General features: G+C 35.9%; 1 protein-coding gene across 1 annotated transcript in view; it reads left to right on the forward strand.

Moving 5' to 3' along the window:
* Window positions 1–19,516, forward strand: part of EXOC2 (exocyst complex component 2) — a 127,351-nt gene that overhangs the window by 63,248 nt on the left and 44,587 nt on the right. The window contains exons 12-18 of the mRNA XM_030265431.4: window positions 2,761–2,886; window positions 6,035–6,159; window positions 9,222–9,290; window positions 9,555–9,712; window positions 12,738–12,859; window positions 16,347–16,408; window positions 18,678–18,758. Of these exons, the coding sequence (XP_030121291.4) occupies window positions 2,761–2,886; window positions 6,035–6,159; window positions 9,222–9,290; window positions 9,555–9,712; window positions 12,738–12,859; window positions 16,347–16,408; window positions 18,678–18,758 (743 nt within the window). The remainder of the gene's footprint in view (window positions 1–2,760; window positions 2,887–6,034; window positions 6,160–9,221; window positions 9,291–9,554; window positions 9,713–12,737; window positions 12,860–16,346; window positions 16,409–18,677; window positions 18,759–19,516) is intronic.

Raw genomic sequence — 19,516 nt, forward strand, 5'->3', positions numbered from 1 at the left:
TCTTCAAGCGCTATCTTCTTGTAGGGTGAGAGCAAGATCAGCTTTGCTAACGTAGTCCAGATGTTTATTAGTCCTGAGGGTCTATGTGCTGTTGTAGTTCCCTGCTGCTGTGTTATACTTGCTTGTAATGCTAGACAACCAATTAAGAAATTAGTTCATGTTAAACTTTCTTTTCCTGGTACGCCAGCAAACTGATGATGTGGTTTTTCTGGTGGAACAAGAGAGTATTCTTTACATGTTTTCTGTTGCTGGTGAATGTATAAACCATTCAGGCTGCATGGGCTTAGTGCATCAGCAGCAATACAGCTACCTCAAGCAAGTGGTTTTAATTGAGCTAATTCACATTAAGGTGTTTTGGTAAGTGTCTATTTTTCCTAATTTGGTACTGTCATTTTTAGAGACCATCTGTTTACAAGACATTCCTTATATTATTAACACAATGTCTGAAAGCTGAGGAATTAAATTCTGTGCAGAGAGATCAGAGGGATTTTTTTGTTGTAGTTTTTGTGACAATAACACTGCTACTCTCTTGCTGGTGTTTTTTAAATTTTTTAATAAAATATGTTTTAAATAGCAATTCCTGTGACAGTTTTGACTTAGCCTTCTTGACTTTTTTTTTCCAAATAAAATGCAAATGTGTTGAATCTCACTCAAATGTTCCTGAAATCCCAGGAATTATGTGAGACACTTGATTTTCTCAGGGTCTTCTACAGTTTTATTTTAATTCTGTGTAGAATTTCTGTAAGTTAATGAATATATGTATTTTTTGGTCTGAAGAGGAATTAATTTGTTTTTGTTTTACTTAATTCTATAAGATGGCTGGGTTGTTTTCCTGGATACAGATTACTGGTTTTTTACTTTCTCATTATTGTGCATTTTTAGTTCTTTCAAAAGGAAAAATCTTTCCACAAATTCTTGTTCAAACTCACTGTAGATCTTGTCTGTGGTAACAGTGGGTAATACACTTAAATCACTGCAACAGATTCTGTGTTGCTGAAAACTCATCTGTTTTAAAGCTGTCATAAAGATGAGTTGTGTTTAGTAAGTGGTATAGGAGTTAGACAGTGAACAGAATCATAGCACAGCCTGAAGACAGGAAGGCTGAGTTCACTGAGTCAGTTAATACAGTGTGTCAGTCACAATTGTGAATGATGCAGCTAATTGGATTTATTTACTTATGTGTCTTATCCTATGAACAGTAAGATGATGAGTGGAAGAACTGACAGTTATTCTGGTAATGATAATGCTGCTGTGATAGGCCATAGCAAATTTATCTAAAAGCCTTTAAATAATTATAAGAGAAAGAGCGTCCTTCAAACTGAACTAAAACCCAATACTGTCACCTATTGGAAGTTTGTGATAAGTTTCACAATACTTTATATTGCTTTTTAAGCCCCAGCTGTTGAAGTAAAAGGATTAGGTATATATTTTTCTGCGATGCTGCTCTGACACTAAAATAAATGTGCTTTGAATAGTTTTTGCTTTGTGTTACTCTTGAATTAGAGTATTTCAGTGTTACAGCTGGTAGTTGTCCTCTGTGACCTTCCTGTTATTTTAAGTGAATATAGGTATCAATGGAAAAGATAACAGTATAAACTCAAAGGCTGGTATTCTCACTACAAAAATTCAGCATTAATTATCAGGGGTGGTTTCATCTCAGTATAAGAAAATATTTTTTTGCATTGAGAACAATCAATCACTGAAGTAAGCTACCCAGTGACATTGTAAAGCTGCCATCACTGGAGGTTTTCAACACTGAACTGGACAGAGTGCTAGATAATCTCACCCTGGCTCCCTTTCCCATGAAAGGTTGGGCTAAGTGGCCTTCTGAGATCCCTTCCAACCTGGGATGTTCTATAATTCTGGGAATATTGATTGATTTAAGTTTACTTGTTACAGCTCAGTTGAGCATTGCTGAAGTAGTTTTTGATGACTACTTTCAGAAATGTCTCTATACGTGAAGTGCATAAAGCAGCAATTAGACTTTTAAAAAGTTATTGACAGTGTCACACTACATTTAAAACTTACCATAATCCTCTTATTCTTCTTATATGTTTGATTTTCAAAATGCATGTTAGACTCCAAGTATCTACCTCCATCAGATTAGATCCTCACTTAGACTTGTGAATAGTGACCTACATATGGACAGGCGCCCAAAGTGAAAAATAATTGTTTGATACACTGGAAAATATTTTGTGGGTTTGTAGTTACGTATAAATAAGGACATTTACAAAGGAAACATGCCATTAGTTTATCTGATTCCTGATGGATGGATTCTTTCTACCTGAACTTTGTAGAGGCAAAACAGCTAAGTAATAGTTGAACACTCTGTCTTTAACTGCTTCAGCTAGACACAAAAGAAACTTTTGCTGTTGAAAAGTGTATTTAGGACATACACCAGAAAAAAAAGCATGGGCAATTTCACTAATGGCATAAATACATTTTTATCCATGGCTTTCAAGCAACTTGTTAATTTACTTGTTAATTAGGCCATGAATTATAAACAGAGAAAGATATAGTCCAAAGAATGGCATTTTCCCTGTGGTACTTGTGGTTTTGGCTTTGCTACCGGAGTCAGTAGTGGTTGTATTGAATAGTATTGATACAGATGAAAGAAGAGTCTAAAGCAGGACTAAGAATGTTTTTTCAAGATAATATTTGTATCAGTGAATCAAATTAGAATTCCACATGCAGCATACAGTTTCATGTCAACTGCTGTGCAAAATTATTCTAACTTTTGGGTTTTTCCCCTCTGCCCAGGCAACGCATTGCTCCACAGCCCCATGCTGGACCTGGACAGTGATGTGCGTCCGTCGCCAATCGGCCATCTCAGTCAAACCGCTTCGCTGAAAAGGGGCAGCAGCTTTCAGTCTGGCCGGGATGATGGTAGGCATCTGTTCTATTTGGGAAAAAAATAAAGCTGCAGACCCCACTGTACACTGTGTGGTGTAGTCAAAAATCCCAAACAAAAACCCACATACTGTGCGCTTGTTTTGGATTGTTACAAAATACAGTTCTTTCTCCTTACACACTACTGTTGCTTACTAAAGAAGTTGTCCATGTTTCTTGCAAGAAAAGAGCAGTTCATAAAATTCAAATTCAAGTTCAAAGTTTGTTTCTTAGAATGAAGTTAAAGTAGTAAAAGTATTTTTTTCTACAAGACCAAATCTTTTCTCTTGCATGCATAGCCACCTATTGCCTACTTCGTTTTGCTTGTTATACCTTTTGTGTGTGTTTGCTGAGATGATGGTTATCCTTGCAATTGCACATTTCTGTGCCTTCACATATCTGGGTCTCTAATGCTTTAAACCCAAAAGAGGAAACAAAATATTTGACTAAGCTCAAGTAGTCTGTCTATCCACAACCGGCTGAGACCTTCTGTGTTGTGTCATCAATACCCTTATCCAAACAACTTCTCAGGAATCTTTCAATGGTGACATCACAGGAGACAGAAAACATGCTTTTCACAGAATAGATCATTCTTTACTGAAATAGCTGTCTTAGTGTTACCCTTGTCACTTCTCAGCCCAAAGCCTTGCATGGAGGTTATTAACAAGTGGTACAAAGCTAAACACTAAATTGCTGATTGTTTTTTGTGGAATTAGTGGAATGCCATCTATAATTAATATGAGTGCCACACTTAATGTAGCAAGCAACACCCAAAGTCCAGTTTATTTTTAAGTTGTTTGATTTTTTTTGCATGAGCAGGGACTTAATTGCATATATGGCTGACAATTCCACTTGGATTATTTTGTTTTGAAAGTCTTAGTTGTGTATCTGTTACATTTTACAAACTGAAAAATGTAAATTTACAACAAATTTTTCATGTTCTGTAGACACCAATTTAAACCCAAGAGAAATCTGGAGAATTGGAGCAGTATAATAATCCATCCCAATAATAGATGCATCTGAGTTCTTTGGTGCTTAGGTGCACATGGCCACTAATAGCTTTGCCATCCTTGTTCTTCTCTGAATGGAGAGACAAAGCAGACCTACAATTTAGGATGCTTGTGCAAGAGCTGTCATTCCAAATGTGCTGTGGTATATTCTGTTTTCAGTTTGTTTGTGGATCTTTTTAGTTTTGGGTAAATTTAAGGAATGGTATCTTAGGGCTTATTTGGGTTTTTTTTCCTCCAATATGTTTGACATTGATTGTCCAAGATATTGGTTAAAGAAATCACTACAAATTCAAAACTGTAGCATTCAAATAACATTCAGCTCTTGCTTGAGCATATGTTCATGAGAATATATCAACAATAGACAAAACCTCTAGTTTCCTCTTTAGATTGTTATAGCAGAGATTATAATAAAATCTATGGAATAAAATATAGATTGGAACTTTCTCAAGTAACAGAGTAAAAATATCCTGAATTTGTGGCCAGAATCTTTTGGTATTGATGTGCAGTAGCTTATTCTAAGAGGTATCTGCTGTCTGCAGGCTTGGAACTAAATCTGAAATATGCATCCTCAAGGAGAAAAGGATTTCATAGATGAAGTAAATCTTGCCAGTATTTTTCAGTTACCAACAGACATCCGTGGTTATAACCTTAGATTGGTGTTGGAACTTTTTGCGAAGATGAAATGGTTTCTCAAAGGAACTGAATTTTTTTTCATTAGAAGTTGGTGTTTGTAGAAGTTACAGAGCCTCTGCTGCTGTAGCTCTGTTGGCACAGCTTCCTGACATAGTCACAGCTTGTTAATGAAAGTTTTGCTGCCACTGAGTCTTGACCAGTTCTATGGAAGTTATAAACCAAGCTGGTGAAAGTATCTTACCTGTGTCCACACTAGGAGCTTTTCTAGTAGAGTTTTGACATTTTCATGTCTCCTAAACAGCTGTATAACTCTCAGGACATTTGCACTTGAGTTGTGTCAGACCCTCTTTCCAAATTTTGGGCTTCCATTATGATTTTATTTTTGAATACTAATTCCAAATGCCTAAACTTTTTGGCCATGAGAAGAAATGGGTAGGGCAGATGTTCTATTCTCCAGTAAAGAAGCAAAGCAATACGTGATCCACACCTCGACAAATGGAAGCTGCTGAAGGAAGGTATGCTGTACTTCAAGGAGACTCAAGACTGTCTACTAACACAATAAAATAGTGAGGCTCTGGTGAAGCCTACTAATATGTAATGTGCTATTAGGCAGCAATTTTTGCCTAAATGGTGAATTCCTGTTGTGTGTAGGCAACATGCTTTAGCAAAGTAGATACAAAAAGTGCTATTTCATGCAACATTTTTCTGCATTTCACAGCGTTACATAGGCTGATATCATAGTCTTAAATTTATCATTTGTACAAGACCTGAGTTTATATATAAAAAACACCACATCAGCAAACACATAGTTTTAAAGTGTTTTGGGGGCTTTGGTGATTTGTTTTGGAGTTTTTCAACAAATATATAATTTCTTTGTCCAAGTGTTTCAAAGCAGACTGTAGTTTCTGAAGTGAAATACAAGTCTCTTATCGTTGTTGTGCTGATACCCTGTTTTGTTAAACCATTCTAATCATGAAGGTTTCAACAGAGAACCTAAGTGGTTATGGAAGAATATTTTACAAGGTTTCCTTTATTTTCTGTGTTAATGATTACATCTGCCTCTGTTCAGTTTTCTCTTTACTCCATTTCGCCCATTTCAGAGGAAACTGGAAAAAGTTTTCTGTTGCCAAGATTTCATTAGAAACTTTTCTAATGCCTTGATTGCTTTCACATTACATTTTAGAGTGGTTTGAAGACAGAAGACTGAATGGACAGTCTTTAGGTGGATTGCTTTAGATACCCCCACAAGGGGAACTATTCTGTAGATACTGTCACAGTGCTGGCACCTTGTAAGAATACGAGAGGAGAAGAAAGAGCTTGTATGCATACAGACTGTGTACACGTATATGGACTATGCTTTAATTTTTTTTATTTTTACCCAAAAGGTTTGTATATACTGTATAGTCACTTGTGTAATACAGTACAGCAGCAAGCTTGTAGTACATTTTTGTTGGTTTTAAAAATGTTAACGTTGCCTTTTCCATCCTCTCTTCCCCTTTTAGCTTGGCGATACAAAGCTCCTCAGCAAGTTGTATTTGTTGAAAAGTTGACAAAACTTGTTGTAAGTCAGCTGCCCAACTTCTGGAAGCTATGGGTTTCCTATGTGAATGGAAGTTTATTCAGTGAGGTATGGATTCTTCTATATAAAGGACTTATAAGTAACAAAGGCCTGTAATAATAATACTTGAAGTACTATATTTCACTGGTAGAAGTAACAACTTATTTTAGTAAGAGATTTTTCTTTTTAAAATAATGTAAGCATACAGTGGAATTACATTAAATTATGACAGTGGGGATTGTGTGTGTGACAGTCTGTGTTCCAGTTGCTGGACTCAATAATATCTGTGTACTTTCACCTCTTACTCATAGCTGGCCCTTCACTGGTGATCTGAAGAAATAACACATTGCATGAAGGGTAGAGATATGTAAAAGGCAGAGTCATACAGAAAAAAATATTGTTTCCTTTCTTTGGAAAAGGAATACTCATTTCTTGAATTGTAAGTATTTGGAAGTGAGGTTAGGTTCAAGACCAGAATTGCAAAATAACCAAGGCGCTAAGTAGAATTCACAGACACATCCTAGGGAGTCTAGCCTGGAAGGGTAGTCAGCTGCAACTACCTGTGCTACTACGCCTTCTTGCTCAGATGATCTGATTTTTCCAAATCATCCTGATAATGCAAGAAGAGGAAAAGCAAAAGTAATGATTTATGACACATGTTGTTTTTATATGCACACTCTTAACAGATTTTGAAAGGATACCTCTCAAAATTAATTTTTGATTAATTATTTTGTGATATACTATGTTCTGCTGTGTTTAAATTCTGAAATCATCATGTCTATCTACTATTCTTTGCAGCTTTAGTAGGGAAAAAAAGCCTTTGAAAAGGAACATTTGGAAGCTTATGTTCTCATTTTCCAAAGAATTAATCTATCTTCTGCTACTGTTTATAAATCAATATACTGTTTACATATGATGATACTAATAGATACTATAGCACTTTACATGTTGAGCACAATGTACAGAGCATTATAGCTTCAGTGAAATAGATGCTATGTGTGATACTCATTTTACATGGTAAAAAACAGAAATATGATATTTACACCTAATGTTCAGAGAATGAAGTAAAATCAAGAATAAACCTTAGTACTGCTGACTTTCACAAAAATAATTTCTTTCACAAGGGAAATGACAACCTTTCTTCTTGACACCAGTACTGTTGAAAATTAAACTTTACACATTTACCTCTTAAGTTTATTGTGATTTTTTTCTCTGTACAATGAAATAGAAAGCAGTTTCTAGAGAAACAAAGACTGGAACTGTAAACAAGATTAAGAAATCTTGCTCACGAAAATTCTGCAAGTGGAAAATGCAGTGATCTGTCTTGCCAGAACAAAATGTTATTTCAATGTATAAAAAAAAAGAAGTAGTTTTGTTGTTAGTCTGTAAGGTACATATGGTCTTCTATGTTTGAAAGTTTGTGTTTTCCTGTCAGAAACAGTAAAAATTTTAATTGTCCACAAAGAAAATTCTTTTACCATGTGCTTGGTATATATCATCAATCATGAAGCAAGGCAATTGCTACATTTTTTTTAAGAAACATATTATAAAAAATGGTATATAGGGGTATTTCAGTTAGCTTCTTTAAGTCTTCAAGACATTTAAAAAATGTAGAAAGAAAATCTCCACATATGCATTTCAGGATGTATTTTATGTTGTTTAGTTTGTAGGGTTTTGGCAGGTAGGGGGTTCTTTTTAGTTCTGAAAGATTAGCTGTATGCCTTAAAATATTGTCAGTTAAGATGTGTGTGGTATTTCAACAGTTTGAAAAGTTGAGTTCTTTGAATCACTCTAGGTGAAGTCACAAATGTGAGTAGTAACCGTTGGTCTTACCACAAGATAGTTTTGGTCTGTCTGTGCAAGAAAGGTTTAAGACTGGTCTTCTTCAAAACCACTGAAAAAAAAAATTATCAATGATCTGTGAATTGCTCTGTTTAATCCAGCTGTAAACCAGTGTCAATTTGAAGTATCTATCTGAAGTTTCAAGGAATACAATTTATTTTCTTTTTAATGCTTCAGAAGAGAGAAGTGGGAGTTAAATGCAGCAATAATTTGAAGGGTGTTCTCCTTGTCTGAAATTGTATAATTCAGAGGTTTAACATACAAGAGTTTTATAGCTATGTATTTTCCAAAACTGTTAAGCAGTTTGATTTTTTCTCTAATTTTTGCTCACTTCAATTAATTTATTTTATTTTAAAAATCTTAAATGCTTTAACTAAAGAAGGATTTTGAAAAATAGAGCATTTCAAATTAATAATTTGAAAATAAACTGATTGTCTTTGAGGGCGCTCGTGTCATGTTATTGCAATTCTTGTCCAGTAGATGTTGCTGTACAAACATAAAACAGGAGATTGTCTAGGTATAAAGTTTGACATCTGCACTTCACCTAGGATTTGAAATAACTTTTTCAATGTAATTTACTCTACTGAGATCTCAGTACTCTTCACAGAAGGGTAGAACTACAAACAGGAAGACTATTAGTCAAATCATGTTTTTCTTCAACTGTAACTGTCTCATGCAAAGTGTACTCATGTTCCTCTGTTCTCAAAGAAGTGACAATAAAGATGCTGCTTATTTTGCAGTCTTTTTACAACTGGTTGAATTATATAAAGAGCATTGTAACAAAATACTGTTCCTAAACTAAACAAAAACCCTGCAGCCCTCCCCCTTACATCATGCATTTCCAAATTGCCTTAATTCCAATATTTGCCTCTCGCTTCACATTGATGTCTTTCTCTGGTCAGTTTCCATGCTAAAAAAATAGTTTCTTCATGTAAACTTGATGCACAATGGACTATATGTGTTTTAGATCTCACCAACACTGCAGTGAGAAAACTTTAACCTCGGGAAGTTTACACTGCTTGAGCAGCTACTCTTATGCTCAAAGTCTCTGACTTTGTCTTAAGCACACATTTTTCTTCAGAATTAAACATTAGGGTACTTACCTACAGTAAGTTGAGTTTATTGAAATATATATAGTCTTTGCTTAGTGAAATGCCCTGAGTTCATTTTTATAATTACATCATAAACTCATCAGTTTTCACTTCTTCACCTTGAAACCCCTTTTTTCAGAATTATTTTAACAGTGGTTATAAGATACTTACACTTTTCAATTTTCTCATTTTCACAAGACTGCTGAAAAATCTGGCCAAATGGAAAGATCGAAGAAAAATGCTAGGCAAAGACAAAATGATTTCAAGGTAAGTAGTTGGGGGAAATGTGGTAGGGAGAACCCTAATTTCTTTCATTTGTCCTTCATGGCAAGATACTTTAGTGTCACCTTGAAAAATAATATTTCCTATATAATTTGTGTACTCTCATACCTCCTTTTCCTCTCTTCTCTACCATATGGAGCCACCTGTAAATCTTAACATTTCTTCCTCTTGTATATAGTAAATATGTGACTGCTTAAGCATCTTGGAAGAGATTTTTCCTTGATTTTTCTTCCCCTTCTTCTAATGCAGAAAATGATTCAGGAAGTGATGCACTCTCTGGTAAAACTTATACGTGGAGCCTTGCTTCCATTCACCCTCAGAGAAGGAGAATTAAGACAGTATGGTGGCTGGGAGATGAAATCTGAACTTTCTGGACAATGGCTGACTCATGTTATCCAGACTGTAAGGTAAATGGATCTCTGGACCCATAAAATCATTCTATTCATGGAATATGTGTGCTTTAAGACAAAATGTTTTACTCATTTTGTTAAAAACCCTGAATTTTGAGAATGTTAACATTTTCAAAAATAGGATTGCAAAAAAAATTGCTTATGTCAGATTTAGGATTCTATGTACAACGTTAATTATCAATGTCTCATGATATAGTCTTGTTACATAACAATATATTCATTTTTTCCCATAGCACCTTATGAAAAAGTTTGAACAAAATATTTGCCTGGCACAGCATAGAGCATAGGCACTCAGTGAATGAAACACAATTAAATTCTTTAGAGTAGAAAGCAATTATTTGCTGCATTTGCTACATATCTTCCTATCTTTGCCAAAATGGGTGAAAATATCATGTTTTTCACTGTAGTAATTCTTAGATCACAATTTACCATTACAGTTGTTTAATGGAAGGTGATATTCCTGCTTAGAATGTCATTCAGCTTAATAATGTCCATTTCATTAATTGCGAAATTATTCAATAATGTATAGAATTTGCTTGCATTTGTCTGTGAGGCCTACAAGAGTTGTCATTGCCTTTTGAAAAGTAACTACTCCTTTTGAGTAATACCCAGGTATGATACCGTACTTTTGATCTTGAGTTTTCAAAGCAGGTAACAGGCAAAGCACAGATGAAGAGGAGGAAGAGGTATAATCATGCGTAGATATTCTTAGTGCAGATGGGATGATACACACATGTTGTCAAGTCTGTTTAACACTTTCTGTCACTCTGTTGTCACTTAAATTATCTGTACTGTAACCACATAGAAAAATATTTCCATGTGAAGTTTGTTATTCTGGCTGAGTTTTATGGAATGCTTTCAATTTAAGAAGGCACTGACTTAATGAAAAGATATAAAGGGGCACCAATGTTGTCCTTTTATGAGAAGTAATACATGAGTTTCACTCAAATTATAAAATTCTAGATTTGCACATCTGTAATACTGGCTTGGAAATGTAAACAGCTGTTCTCTAAAGGTGAGCTGTGCTGCTGCCATCTGAGATAAGATCCAGGCTAAGGCTACAGACTACATGAAGACACTCTTTCACAGAATCTCCTTTTGCTTTCCGGGCACTACCCTTGTAATGAACAACTGAACTGAGAGCTGGGGAAATCCACTCCTCCCTCCTACTCCTTTCCCCACCTTGTTTTCTTAGTTTTCCTGTTTTCTTAGTGATGCCACTTGAGCAAAGTGGGCTAGACTTTACTGAAAAGTGATCAAAAGTAGAGAATAAAAGGAGAATCTGGAGAAGAGGAATGGAACATGTCATCAGAGAATATTGATCAGTGGTGACCAGGTCAGAAGTTTGTGCGAGTGCTGCAAGTACATTTAATTTTCAAGCCCCCACACTTTCACAGACTGACAAAATTCTTGTGACTCACTAATGATGAAGGTGGGCTGTTCCCAAGAGGAGTCTACATATTGCCTAAGACCTTTATTTGTTGCAAAGTTATTTAATAGCTAAAACCTTACTTTCACAGTCCATAACTGAAAGTCATTGTGAAGCACATGATAGAATTTTATTATTTTTTGCCATCTCACAAATGATTTACTGTTTTCTGCTTGTATTTAAGACTGATAGAACTCATAGTATTAGATAACAAGGAGTTGTCATTACATCTGTGTGATCTTAATTTTTCTGCTTGTTTGTATCACACAGCTGATATCACGAATACATATTTGTGTGTATCACACAGGTGGTAGCACAATCTTTCTCTTGTACCCCATCCTGTCATTGCCCAGTATGAATAGGTTCCATAGAATAAATTAGAGCTATGCAACCAAGTGAGCCGTTGCTGATAAGATTTTTGCCTTACTATAAAGGTAGGAAAGGTATGTATTTGTTAGGGTGTATTGTAAGAGAAAAAGGATGATCTTAGGGTTGTGACAGCTGTGTGCTCAGTGGAATAAACTCTAAAGTACAGGGCTTCTATGCAGTCTAAAGTAACTTAACTTTCTCACAGACGGGTATTTACATGGTGTTTCCTGGCTGGCTGAGCTAGTACAGATTTTTCTAATCTACTAGTTCAGTAGTTGTGCTGGGTGGAGAGCAGCCTCATTAATGGTGGGAGTTTGGTGGTTTGTGCCCAATACCAGGGGTAGAACTGGAGCCTACAGATGCATGACTGAAAATGTTCCACCTGTTTGCTTTGTGCCTTCCTGTTCCTCCACTTTGGCGCTTCCTATTACCTGTACTGTCCCCAGTATTTGCAGTAGGGCAGATGGCACTGACTGCCTTTGAATTGTCCTTGCTTACAGATCCAGGAGGTTGATAAAAGCAGTGAACATCACTCTGTGCTGCTAAGTCTGGTTTTTTTAGTTGAAAGCTGAAATGCTAATTCTTGCAAGAAGCTGCTGTGTTACTATTTCTAAAGAAAAAAAAAAAAAAACAGAAATTAATGTCTCCATCCTCACCTGTAGTACCAGTGTTTCGTGCCTGGTCAGAGTTGGAAGCAAAACAGTGAATTATTTTACTCTGCCCATGGTGCAGTAGCTATATTTTGGCTCCTTAGCTATGCATATTCTTAGCAATCTGATGCACAGCCACATCACCATTTCTGTCAGCTTAATCATGCAAGTAAAAAAATACCACAGAAACCCAGTTGTGGATCTTGTATTTGACCTAGGCATTCATCTAAATACAACAACAAAAAAAAAAAGTTGCTTGTGCTCCAAAAGGATTATTCTTGGATCGTAGGACAGGAGATCAAGCAGGGAAGTGCAAGAAGATGGTAGAAAAAAGGTGGCATGTTGCTCTGATGACATTATTGTAATCTTAGAGAAAAATAAATCTGCATTTACAATCTTCTTATTTAAATAAATAATTAATCTTCTCAGAATGGGGTAATAGGTTTTCAAAGATATACTGAGAATGGAGCTGTTGTATTTATATATGCAGAAAATGTCTGAAAAATTCAGTGTAGTCATATCAGCTTAAAAACCTTTCATATTTACACTTCCACCTAACTTATTTGTTTTCTAGGCTTAGTTCTGAGTCTCTTACTGCACTCGAGATACCCAATGACATGCTTCAGATCATCCAGGATCTTATTCTGGATCTTCGTGTACGTTGCATTATCGTGACCTTACAACACACAGCTGAAGGTAATGGAAGGCTGCGGGTGCCCTTGCTCCCTGTCACTCTTTGTGTCCCTAATTAGGCCAAACCATGGTCTGATAGATAACCGTGTTTGTTACAGATGTTGTAGTGGCAGACTCATCTGATTCTGTAGTCTCTCACAAGAGTTACTGAAATAGTTCATTTTTCTGCCAGAAATAAGTAATGAGTATTTTCTTCCCTCAGTCTAATAAATATAGTAGGTTAGACTTGTTTCTTTTGGGTTGAGACAGTTCTACAATGCAAGTGATTTATTTCACTATGCGGCTTTTCTATGTTGGACATGGAATTTATTTTCTTTCTTGAGGTTTTCTATAACATGAAGAATTAAATAAACAGTGTCCCACCCCCAAGGACCAAAAAAAAAAAAACAATCCACAGCCCTTTATAAAGTATTTTAGTTGTGTGGGTTCCAGGGCTTTTTACTAACATTGTAATCCCCAGGGTTTCCTGCTGTGTACACAATTTTTGCCATTAGTGTCTGGATTGTGAAGACCAGTAACATATTCTCTGAATCTAATGTGACTTAATGTGATCTTAAATTTCAATTAAGTAGATCTCCTAGAAATAAATGTCTCTCCTAAAATCGGGGCAGATTGATCTACTAATTCCCTTAGCAGGGCCATGGGATTTTTTTCCAAAAGACTACTTACCCTCAATGTTAAAAAATAATATGGCTTTTTAATATTACAATTTAGTCACTTTTCATCTTTAACATATGATTCAATTCTATGTAGGCTAAGAGTTTTACTGTAGGCTAAAGTATGCCAAGCATAGGTGGCTATATCAAGCAAGTTTTTAAACTTTTGGTGATAACAAGTCATTAGTTATCTATGGTTTAATTGTTACAATATTGATAAGAATTGCATTCTTGACTCTTGTTTTATTAAATCTCATTTCACAATTAACACTTTTTTCCTGCATTAATATCAAGTGAGCTGGCTGAACAAGTTCATACATTGCCTTTATCCTTAAAATTCTGTGAAGTATTATCACAATTTCACATTTCACATTAAGTAGAAAGTCTATTTTGCTTTTAATACCTTAGCACAATTGAGTTCAATTGTTTTTTCTTGATGGTGTAAGATATTTTTTTCCTTTTAATTGTGACATGAGTATGATCTTTTTGGACTGACTTATTCTTCTGTCTAGGAACTGTGAGGGAGTCCTCAGATGTCCTGCTGTTTCAAAGGAAGGAAGTACTTAGCTCTCAACCATTTTCTTGACAGTCCTTGGCTTATCCAATCTCTGAGCTACCTACCTAGCTTCTCCAGCACAGTGCAGAGAGCTCCAATATGTGACCAATTATGAAAAAATCTGCTGCGTTACTGGTTTTACCTACTTGTTGCATCAAGGCAATAGCCCAGTTCTTTGCTCGGATGCAGAGTTTCTGCTCTGCGTGTTCTGGTTGCTGGCCACACTTTCTGTGTAGGAAAAATTCTTGTGGTAGTCTGCACCTTAGTTTTTAATACATACTTTTCTTTCTTGAATCAAAGAAAAGTAGGTCCCTTGGGATGCTGGTATGTGTTATTGGCTGGATAATGCAGCTCTCTTTAGTCTAGCCATAACAGCAGCATTCCTCAGCCGCTGCTTCCCTCTCCTGTCAGTGAAGCAGTTCTGTGTGTTGGCTATAGCATCAAACAGGAGGAAGGATGCTTGTGTCATAACTCTCATTCTGTTGCATTGCATACCTTATCTGTGGTCCCCTTTTTATTGTTCTTTGCCTACTAAAGAAAATTGTACTTCTGGAATGTATTTAAGATAGTGGGGATTTTTTTCTGCACATGACCAGGTTAATTGGACCCGTGAAAAAACTCTTATTATTGGGGAACGAGTACAGGTAATGAATATTCTTATGGAGCTATGTAAATGTATCTCAGAAGTAGCTATATCTGCAATATGTAAGTCAAAAAGACTCCTCCTGGACTTGAATTTCACCTCTCTAATATGGGTCAAGTTCTGATATAACCTTCAGTTTCATCTCTTGCTATATGTTGTAAGTTGGTAAAGGCATTCAGATGTACTTGAAATATTCAGATGTAGTTAAAATATTCATTACAGCACTTTAGCTTTTCAAGTACAATAAACCTGCCCACGCACAGGAGTTTTTTTGTTGTCTTACGATAAACACCATGTACACATGCTGGCCCTGAGAGGCAGTCTGTGTTCTTTCCCTCCTGTATGTGGTCACTGGTCATAAAGGTCATGAAAGAGAAATTATGTGAATGCCAGACTAGTCAGGGAGTTACAAATACATGTATTTGACTGGAATTTGATGAGCAGTGAAATACAAGAAAGAAATTTGGTGGGTTTTATATTTGTCTTAGCTTAGAACAGAATGCAAAAGTGAGCAGCCACAAAAACATGTAAAGGCAGACCAGTGCAATCTAAACCCTTAGAAGAATATCAATTGAATTAAGTAGGAAAGTGAATGAAGTCATTATTCCACACAATCCCTTAATGCCTTTTATCCTCATTGAGCCTATACTTCTGTGAGAGTTGCAGAGTATGATGCTATAACTAAGCTTCTTAATTTAGCTACAGAAAGTACTAAGATTTTGAAGAAAACTTTTAGCATGCATTAGTTATCCTCTTTTCTTGGATTTTTAGAAGAGATGGTAATTCACTGAAATTTTTGTTTCATTTAAAAGAGAGTTTCATGATGTGCAGACACTTCTGATGAGCAATTTCTGTGGGGGAAAACTGTATGTCAAAGCCCTGCAAACTGCACACAGTTCATCTTTTTTTCTGTTTACACTTCAGTTAAGCCTAAAACACAGTGATGATGCATGATGCACACCATCCAGAGAAGAATTGTGTTTTTTTAGTGCCTAAGTTTTGGATTCACATCCCAATAAATAGTTATATAGTAGGCTTGTATAAGTGAACACCTGGATAGTGGAAGAGAGTGCTTTTTGCATATGTGTTCATGTACTTTTGAAGAAAATCTAGCACCATGGATCTTTGACCCTGAGTGAGGATCCTGTGCCTCTTTTATGGTTCTGAATATGAATTACATTATGTACTTTCTGTCTTTACTAAAATGCTAGGCAGTTTCTCTTTCATTTTTAATTAAGAGCTAGAGTGTTATAGGCTAGAGACTTGGGTTTGTAGTTGAAGTATTTTAAATTGTGATTAAAAATTCACAAAACAAAAACAAACCCAAAGCCTTTGCAATATTTCTTTAATTCTAAGCTTTCCAGTAAACAATATGCTTCATGCAAGTCCTGCCATGTATCATAGATGTGCTTCTCTGTGTGGTATCAGCAACACTCCAAGTGTGAGTTCCATTCTTAGTCATTTGAGAGTATTGAAGGCTTTGAAGCTTGTAGTGTGATTTGCTTGTATGCCTAGTCATTGCAGTGCCAGTGTCTGTGGTTTCTTTTCAAGTTCAAGAATTTTTTAATAATTAAAATTTATACCTTCTCTCCCCACCCACCCATCCCATGTTTCCCCTGTTACTCTGTTTTACAGATATAAAGAGATTAGCTGAAAAGGAGGACTGGGTTGTTGACAATGAAGGTTTGACATCACTGGTGGGTATACTTGGTGTCTTGTAAGCACTTCCATTGCTGGATTTTTTTCTTTCTTTTGCATGGGTAATGAAAGTGATTTCTATATTCTCCAAAATTTAAAATACCTTGGACTTTGTCTGTGTGTGCATACTGGTGTCTGTAGTTTTATTAAAATATGAAAATATGGGACACTAATTTTTTTTTAGTTGTTTGAATGGTTACCTCTTCAAATGGTTTACTGGAGTAAAAAGTCATACTTGAGGTCACAAGTTCACTTCACATCAAAATGCTTCATAACTTAGTAGGCATGCTACCACAGAATTGGTCTGTAGCTGAATAAATAGATCACTTATATGTTATAATGAGAAATTGAACTGAGAAACTATTAATTTAGCATATTGCCTACATGCAAACAACCAATGACTTGAAACCAAATTCAGATAAATTAGTGAGTCGCTTTCTGGAAATAAACAGTAATGAGTAATGCCTAAAACACAGCAAGCGTGTTGTAGGTGTGACTTAAATACAATCTGCAAAAGCAGAAAAGGCCTGTGGGAGGGACAGTTGCTTTTTGTATGTTATCTAAGGGACTGCGCCACAGAATTTTTTAGTTCTTATTTGCTTCTATAAATACGTGTTTGAAGTTGAGTAGGAGGACATTAAGCAGTCACAATATGCATACCGTAGGAAGGAGTGTTGTTGTCAATTGTAGTACTATCACCAGATTTACAGCTTCTGGTCTTGATTTCAGTTGCTGCTGACATGGGCAAGTCCCTTAACCTTTCTGTTTTTCACTGTGTTCATCTGCTGAATGAAGGCAGGGGGAAGGGTCTTCCACAGAAACATTATTTCTTTATACTTGTGTTGTAGACTAACCCATCTTTATTAAAAAAACTGCTTAAGTAATTTTTGTGCTTAGAAATCACCCATTCATTCCTTGTATACAGTACGTCACTACATACCTTTTGAGGCCATGGTTGAAACATGCCAAATTTTAGTGGTCGAAGTTGACTGTTTTGTTATAAGAGATTTTTTACCTACTAAAGTAGATTTCATTGTGGTAATACTGGAGTAAAGGTTAACCAGTATAAAAAATGACCAGGCAGTCTCTTTGGGGACATTTTAGGCTTGAGGTAGAAACTGTATTTAAGTTTGTAGGAAAGGTTGAAGACCTCTTTAGCATTTATATTCCAGGTAAAAGATACAGTGAGATACAATACCAAGATTTTTCAGCTTCATAATATCCAAAGAATCACATATCTAAACAACTTTCCTCTCCTGATATGTGATGTTTTATAGTGTGGAAGCAAAAACCCAAGAGCAGCACTTTACTGCTGGCCTTCTTCTTTTAAGGGATCCAAAAATCCTAAATACAGATTGTTGTAGTGGCTTTTAAATTATTTTCATTTTGCCATGTGAGCACCAGTTTCCCAATCCACCTCCATCATTTACAGAAATAAAAGTTATTCCTAAGCCTAAAGTTGGTGGCATGCCATAAACTAGCTACTGAATGAAAAGCAATTTTACAGGACTTAAAAACATTTTTGTCCACTTCTTTGGCCCAAATCCAGTAAGATGATGTCTCACCTTTCTGGAGTAGTGACTGCTTCATGTTGCCCTGCACAATTGGTTCCTGCCCAATAGCAGCAGAAAAATGCGTTAAAAAATTAAGTGTAGCTTATCAGAGAAGAGAGAAAGACAAGGAAAAAGTGACTACTGACTCTGTTGTGAACTTGTTTGCACTTTCAGGATGAAATTGATACATGTTATCGAGACAGTCAAATTTCAGGTTTGGAAACCTGAAGGTAACAACATCCCCTCAAAACATTTTTTGTTCCATTTGAAACAAGCTTGAGTCTGATTTTCTTAGAAACCTTTTGCTGAAATACATTGCAGAAATATTGGACATCCCAGGTGAAATTCCATCTTGGATCAAGGTGCGGAGGAGGGAGTGTGTCAACAGGCATCTGTAATGCTACCACAAAAAGCTCTAAAGCTCTTTCCTAAGCCTTTTATACAAGGCTGTTTGGTATAAAAGTCTCTCATTCAGATAAAAAATATACATTGATCTATGGTAATAATTCTGTAGATAATTTACGTACAAAAGTGCATCACTATGAAAGGATCCTCTAGTAATACATGAATTGTGATTTTTTTTTTCCCCTTCCCACCCCTTATTTGGGATAATTTGGAAGTGAACAGCTTACTGTACACCGTGTAAGTTTTTATGTATTTGTGTAATGTATATTTAACATGCTTATCTACAGCTAACAAGTCATTTGACTTTCAGCCATCCCAGTTTGAACAGTGCATTATTCGTGCCCTGCAATCTCTTAAAACTGTGTTGGACTGCAAACCTGGAGAAGCCAGTGTAAGTTTTGATTTATGTTTTCATTTTTGTTCTTCTTCTGAAACCATGAAAAGAACTTTCAGAGAATGATCCAATGGTATAATTTTCCTCTGTATTTATTTCCTATGTATGCCTTTTCGCTTGTGCTAGCTTTTAGACTTCTGATTTGGCTTCGTTTGTTAAGGGTAATTTGTGTTGATGGGGCGGATGGAACCTGTATTTAAATCCTTAAAGCTGTTCTTTTGGGAAAAAAAAGTGCTAGTTGTAATTTTCAGATAGCAGTAGACATTACATCTAAAATAAAAAAGGGAGAGGCCATTCCTAGGAGTTACTCTTCACTCGGTGTTAGATCCAAATTACTTGAAGAACTTAAATTCAATTTTTGTCCCCATCTACTCAGTACCTTGAGGCCCTGATTGATTGAAACATTGGTATTTTCTGTCTAAGTGAGTTTGACACTTCCAAACTCCCCTGGGGGGCCCTATGTATAGATGCTGTTTCTCTCTCCTCATTTACATTAATCTTTCTGATTAGCTGGTCTATTTTCTTAGTGAACATTATTCAAAAGAATCTGCAGTAGATTCACCTGCATGATGAATCCTTCTTTTTAGAACATGAAGACCTTGAAATATCCTGGGAGCTTTTGCTGCAATTCCATTAGCCAACAATGACACATATCACATGTGCTAGAATTTCCTTCCTTTTACTGTGTTATCTACTCATGCTTATCAAAGTGTTTACTGAGACTTGTATTGTCTCTCCCATTTTTAGGATGGTGA

This window comes from Taeniopygia guttata, chromosome 2 (genome assembly GCF_048771995.1).
Source record: "Taeniopygia guttata chromosome 2, bTaeGut7.mat, whole genome shotgun sequence".
In the NCBI taxonomy this organism is placed as follows: Eukaryota; Metazoa; Chordata; class Aves; order Passeriformes; family Estrildidae; genus Taeniopygia; species Taeniopygia guttata.